The 6,534-nt window shown below is 35.7% G+C and overlaps 1 protein-coding gene across 3 annotated transcripts in view; it reads right to left on the bottom strand.

Moving 5' to 3' along the window:
* Positions 1-1,500: 1,500 nt before the first annotated feature.
* LOC113239343 (stAR-related lipid transfer protein 13) overlaps positions 1,501-6,534 on the bottom strand; it is a 217,324-nt gene continuing 212,290 nt past the window's right edge. For all 3 annotated transcript variants that reach the window (XM_026476291.1, XM_026476292.1, XM_026476293.1), the window contains 4 exons: positions 3,871-4,008; positions 3,642-3,782; positions 3,217-3,399; positions 1,501-2,131 (listed from right to left, as the gene is read on the bottom strand). In XM_026476291.1, the coding sequence (XP_026332076.1) occupies positions 2,017-2,131; positions 3,217-3,399; positions 3,642-3,782; positions 3,871-4,008 (577 nt within the window). In that variant the 3' untranslated portion in view covers positions 1,501-2,016. The remainder of the gene's footprint in view (positions 2,132-3,216; positions 3,400-3,641; positions 3,783-3,870; positions 4,009-6,534) is intronic.

Genomic DNA, 6,534 nt, shown 5'->3' with positions numbered 1-6,534 from the left:
GCGGGGCTATGTTGAGTGTGTGTGTGTGTGTGTGTGTGCGTTATTTCGATTACTATTCACGAGATGTTTAGGTACAAAAGCATCCAAATATCCAACCACTAGCCATGACCCCAAGGTCTTACAAAGTTCATATACACATTTTACTGCGTATCTCTCATTTAATTTTGAACGTGTTGAAGCGGACTTACTTACGGGTTTATTTTTCGAAATTGGTCACAAGATTAGCCATCCTGACAAAAGGTGTATTATTATATTGAAAGCTATTGATAAAATTGGTATTTTGCAAGAGAATGACCGTCTATATATCTAATACGTACAACACTAAGTTCCAAATAGACAACATGATAATTTATTAAACGTGATTAAATACTGTGACAACGAACATCAAGAATATGAATTGATAAATTGAAACTACTTTAAAGTGATTCCAAGATTCGTGAGCAAGAAAAACTTGTCCATTCCATACGATATTAACCTAGAACTGTCTTGCTTGATTCTTCATAATCGGTTTCTTTAATAAGTAACGAGCCATGCCTCCGACTTCCTATTATCTCCTTAACAAAAGCTAACCTGCTAATACCGAGCGAACCTATTCATCAGACTTTTACAGATACAAATATGTAGTCGACTTTCAAATTTCTTTAAGTTCGTTCAAATTTCCGTAAATATCATAATGTCTTCTGCTTGTGTCTTTTTTTATTAGATTGAGTTACTAGCCGTATTGTTAAAATCCGTGAATAAACAACCAGAGGTCGTTTATTTTTAGTGTGTCATGTCAATGTGCACTTGTTCATTCATTAATATTGCAATTCTTAATACCGTTCATTGCCCTAAAAGCCGTCTTTCATTACAATTGGTAGGTACATCCGATGTAGATTTCAAATATCAGACTGAGGTCTGAATTTCGGTCGTTTAAGTGCGTTGTCAAATCAGGGAATTGTGACTGCATTGAGTCATAGTAAGAATTTTAATATTTTACATTATATATTATTTATTATTTTTCTTGCATGTATATGCTGCTGGTATTAATTATTCTAATGAACCTATACGAGACTCTTTCTAAATATGAATTTAATACTAAGAATGTTCCTGAACTCAGGACAGGTACAATTATTATGATTTCGAATATATGTTTATTCTATATTATATAATATGACTAGTGATATGTAACGATAACTTTACATGGGTAATAATGGGTAATGGTAAAATATATATTGTTTAATTCTCATTTTTTTTCTTAAATATGAGATTACTTTGAATATATTTGAATATATAATAATTAAGTTTAATTCTAAGCAAGTTATAGTAATATAATACATATTTACATCCATAATGCACCATGAAAAGAATCTAAATTATTTTATAATTATTGCATAAATAACATAGGAATATTTAAATTGTATACAAATTATAAAAACATACAGTCAGATTTTTGGTAAATCCTAAAAAAGGATAATTAAAAATATTAAAATTAACATTTAAACTTCAAAATAATGGAGGTAGGTAATAAAAATTTAACTTACATTTAGTTTACCTAATAATTATTATGCATCATATTTTTTTAACTATTACCACATCTGGTAATATAAAGTAGTTTTTATGTACACTTACAAACTAGAAATAATATCGAGCAATTAAAATAATAATAATTTTGGTCACATGAAAATAATAATATCAACAGAAGAAATAATATCATCGAAAATAATCATTCTAGACATTTACAAACGCGTGCATGCAACATATAATTACTTACAGAAGATATCGCACATTACTGTCCTATACCGGTGATGCGACATTTTAATTGTCATCATCGTTATTATCATTTATACACTGTGTTAGGTACATAGCCTCCATTATACGGCTATATGATAGGACCTGGAATAGATTTATGATTATTTGCACGCGAATGTACTAGGAAGCCTTTAGTATAGGGCTATCTAAAGACCAACGGTAAATAATAAACGTCAAACTCAAGTTAGATCCAATATGGACCTAAGTTAAGTGGAATGCAGAGAATCATACGTTAGACTCGGGGCCTTCCGTGTTGTGCTTGAAAGAGGCGCGGATCCGAGCCAAATACAGGGCGCAGATGTGCCCGTAGCATTTGTTGTACCATTCCGGTGTTCGTCCCCTGAAAAATAATAAAAATAATGATAATAGTTGGCCTATAATTATATAGTCTGCAGTCTGCTCGGTCGTCAGCCCGATGGAGCGGATTTGTTCTAGAGTGGCGTCTACGTTAAGGACAACATAGTGTAGGACGCAATGCGGCAAGATGGACCGACGATGACGACGGTGACACAGGACCGGGAGATTTGGCATGCTCAAGAACAGGCTTAAGTCCAGCAGTAGATGCGTGTAAGCTAGCTATACATAGGTCCATTTCTAAACAAAGGCCTACTCTCACAATGGGAGCGCTTGGGCTGTTGTTCTGATGCAGGCCCGACGCGGATTGGGAACTTCACACACATCTTAAATTGCTTTGTAGATCTACATATCAGTTTCCTTACGATATCTTCCTTCATCGAGAAGCTCATGGTATATTTCAAATAAAACTTCGCACATAAAATTCGAAAAACCCGGAGTGCAAGCTTGGATTCAAACCTACGCCCCTCTTCTTGAGACGCGGTAGGTGAAACCATTAGCCTACCACAGCGGAAAATTAATAAGAACATCTAAACAAACTGAAATTCAATAGTAGCAGTAGTAGTAGGGCTCCTTGTGAAAGAGTTCGTCCAGGTACTGCCACCTTACCCATTTCTGCCGCCAAGCAGTTATGTCAGCATTTCTGTGTTCCGGTTTTGAAGGGTCAGGTGCAAAGGTGAAAGGGAAAGGTGAAATGACAGACACATGGGACTTGTCAACTGATGTCTCTGGGTGACGAGCGCTGTGACAGTGCCCCTCAGATCTTTGCGATTTAATGCTCTGAGTGGCACTGCAACTGTAATGGACGGGCGTGACACTTACCATCAGGCGCACGACTTGTTCGTCACGTCGCTTGATATTACAAAAAAAAAAAGTAATTGTAGATATCGAGTTCTTAGGTTTTCGCAATTGTTACACATAGGAAATGAAACTGTTTTTCTGGATTTAAATCGCGTATATTTGTTTTTTCAAACAAACCTTTGAAAAAACAAATATACGCGATTTAAATCCCGAAAAACAGTGTTTCATTAACTAATTGTAGAATTGATTTAATTCGTTATATGCACTTACATGGTGTCAACTCGAGCCAAATGTACAAGTCGGCTGCGTCCCTTGCCAGCCGGTTGGGCCAAGTATCGAGAAGCCAACACGACTCCCCGAGAGCCCTCTTGTGGCACAGAGCCATGAGCTACAGAGGTCTCGGCAATGGCACACCACCCGCCACCGCCGGCGGCGCCTCCTTGTTGCCATGAGCTGTAATTACATTTACTTTCAAGTTTTTATCTATGTAAGTAATCGTGCAAAAGTTTATAATTAAATATTTAATGCTGTAGCCTTTACATAAAAAAATCCGAACATAGCATCGCAGCTGCTTATACTGTTCAAAGCTTTGCAACTCAATATAATTCTTCGCCAAAATAATATGCAATGTGTAAGTTGAACCGCTTACCATAGTCACCATACGGGAGTAGGGCAAGGAAAGGGTGGGGGCTTACCGTAATACACAATAATCTCGAGGTGGCAAATTAATGCTGGTAGAGCAAAGGTACTGAAACACTTCAGCGTTAGTGCCAAGTCGTTCAGCGATACGACACTTCACCAATGAGTCGTCCCAAATGTGCCGTTCGCGCAGAATCCTGAAATAGATATTATTCGTTCGATGTAAATTCATTTATATAATCCGTGTCCTAAGATTTCAATATAGGTAAAAAGTCAAAGTCGAACCTTTGCATCACTTCTTGCGGCGGGGCTTCGATGTCAGTTGTGGCTCTCCACAGTCTCAATGGATGTCCATCACCAACCTTTTTGCAGCATAGCTCTACATGAGGAGCAGCCCCAGACACAGACATCCATCCACGAGTTCTAAAATGGCATCCTTTATTAAAATATCTATGTTCATTCAATTATTTTTTAATGCATTGCTAAAAATCAATAAAACTTATCGTGCCAAACATTTAATATACAAACTTCTTTTAGTTTGTTGCAAAAACAAGCTATGTTGGTTCATTCCTTACATTCATAGGGATCCTACCTAGCGATATAAATGACTGTATCTTAAGGAAAACTTTATTAAAATACTTAGCACTTTGCAAGTTGTACCTTTGTCTAAAGAAGGATGGCGACATGCCGTGTAGTTTGTGACCCAGTGTTTTTGACGACGTGATTAAAGAGACCTATCAATATTTGTGATTCATTATCAAAGCACCAAAAAAGCTAATTGAGTACAGCCTGTGGAAACTGGGGTTATAAACTTGATATAGGTTATGTTTATAACATTGTCCTGGTCAGATGTTTGTTCGTAGTAGCAGAAAACAAGTTTTCATTTTGTTTCTAAAAATAATAAAGAACTTGATGAATATTGCACATTTAATACAACACGTTAACATCTTCGGTCGCAATGAAAATGAATAAAAATTAAATCTGCCCAAATGGCAGAAATCTGCCACAACGGTCGCAGTGTTCTCAACTTAGACTACGAAAACTAAAGGACATGTTACGTTGACATATATAAATCAGACGTTATATGTATATGATGCATTTCGAAAACATAAACATGTTATTGTCTATGTTTAACTATTACGTGCCGTCTTAAGCCAAAAGAGATAGCATTACATTGGTCTGTGTCAAAAACGGGAATCAAAAATACGTAACGTCATCTTAAATGCCAACCGTGTCCATTTCGCACATTTCGCAGTACATGAGGTACATGATACCGTTGTCAAAGGGAAGTACATCAAATGTTAAAACAAATGTTTTTTCAAATGTACTATTGAATTATTCGCATGTGTTATAATTAAATTGGACAAAAATATTGACAGTGAGATAATTAGGTATTAATAAAAATGCGACGCTGCAGCTTTAAGCGATGTGGCTTTAGAAAAAATGCAAATCAATCGAATGTTACATTGCACAGGCATGTGTTATTTTTTTTCTATAAATCACACAATAGCCCAAATATTTCATGTGATTAGACTTATTTAAGTAGTTTATTTATAAATCTTGCCAAATTTTGCTTTTGTTACTTTGGATTGCCTGTTTGTTTGTATATTTTGATGATTGTTGTTAATGATAAAAAATATTGGAAATTTGTCACTCCGAAATTATTTAAATAAATTATTTTACTCCGTCATGAATAATTTTAGTATTTTTTACCCGACTGCGTCAGAAGGTGGGCTATATTTTTGAGTGTATGTTTGTTCATTTCTTTTAAGTAGGTAGAGGTAGAGCAATGTTGAGTGTGTGCGTTAAAAAAAACAATAAGTAGAGTGCGCATGTCGCCAACATATTGCACAACAGTTTGGTGACTATTACTAAATAAGTTACTAGTTAAAATTGCTTGATAGATTGATTTGTTTAAGAAAGCTAGTAACATGAATACTAGAATCCGCAGAAACCTGAATAGACTTGTACTTGACAGTTAGTTAAAAGACGTTACGTAAATATGTACTAAAATGTAGGTTAAAGGCGTACCTCTTAAAGTAATTTTTATATTTCATTTATTAAGTACAATTAATACTATGTAAAGTTATATACCAGTAAAGTAGGTATAATTAACTGTCTCCGTGGCCAAACGGTTACCATGCTGGAGTGCCACGCAGAAGTCCCAGGTTCGATTCCCGGGCCGGGAGAAATAGTTGTATGGCCTACAATTATTTCTTTCGTGAGTTTGGGTGTAATTTGTGGTTGTCTATGTGTGTGTCCATGGCACCCGCGACACAGGGTTTCTCTAGTGCGGGGCTATGTTGAGTGTGCGTTATTTATTTATTAAGTAAGAATGCGCATGTCGCCAACAAACTGCACAGCAGTTTGGTGACTTTTACTAAATAAATTACCAGTTGTAATCTTGAAAATATATATTTTTTAAAGTTTGGAAATGCGTGTTAACATTTATAATAATTTACCACTCGAGATTAAATTATTAGACTTGTGTTTGTTTAGGCATACTTTGGTTACAGTAAAGTAAAGAAACAAAAAAACACAGAAAAACAGTTTCAACATTCAAGCCATACATTTGCATGTCGATAATGACTTATCGATAGATTAGTCTTTAAGTAAAATATTCGAAAAGGTTATGCTAACTCAATTACTGTCCTATTTCGGTAGGAATCATATTTTTCATAGTGAACAATACGGGTTTACTAGTGGTAGATCGACTAGCGATGCGGGGGTAGCGTTACTAAAACACATCTTTGATGCTTGGGAAAGGTCCCAGAACGCTATTGGTGTTTTCTGTGACCTCTCAAAGGCATTTGATTGCGTTGATCATAATACTCTTATTAGGAAGCTGGAACATTACGGTGTAAATGGCAAGGCGTCGAAACTTGTCTCGTCATATCTCAACGGTAGAATTCAGAAAGTAGACATAAATGGAGTGACTTCTTTGGGTTC

The sequence above is a fragment of the Hyposmocoma kahamanoa genome, unplaced genomic scaffold (genome assembly GCF_003589595.1).
Source record: "Hyposmocoma kahamanoa isolate Upper Pololo Valley unplaced genomic scaffold, ASM358959v1 99879, whole genome shotgun sequence".
NCBI lineage: Eukaryota > Metazoa > Arthropoda > Insecta > Lepidoptera > Cosmopterigidae > Hyposmocoma > Hyposmocoma kahamanoa.
The sequence above is the reverse complement of the archived record's forward strand: the minus strand, read 5'-3'. Positions and strand labels throughout refer to the sequence as shown.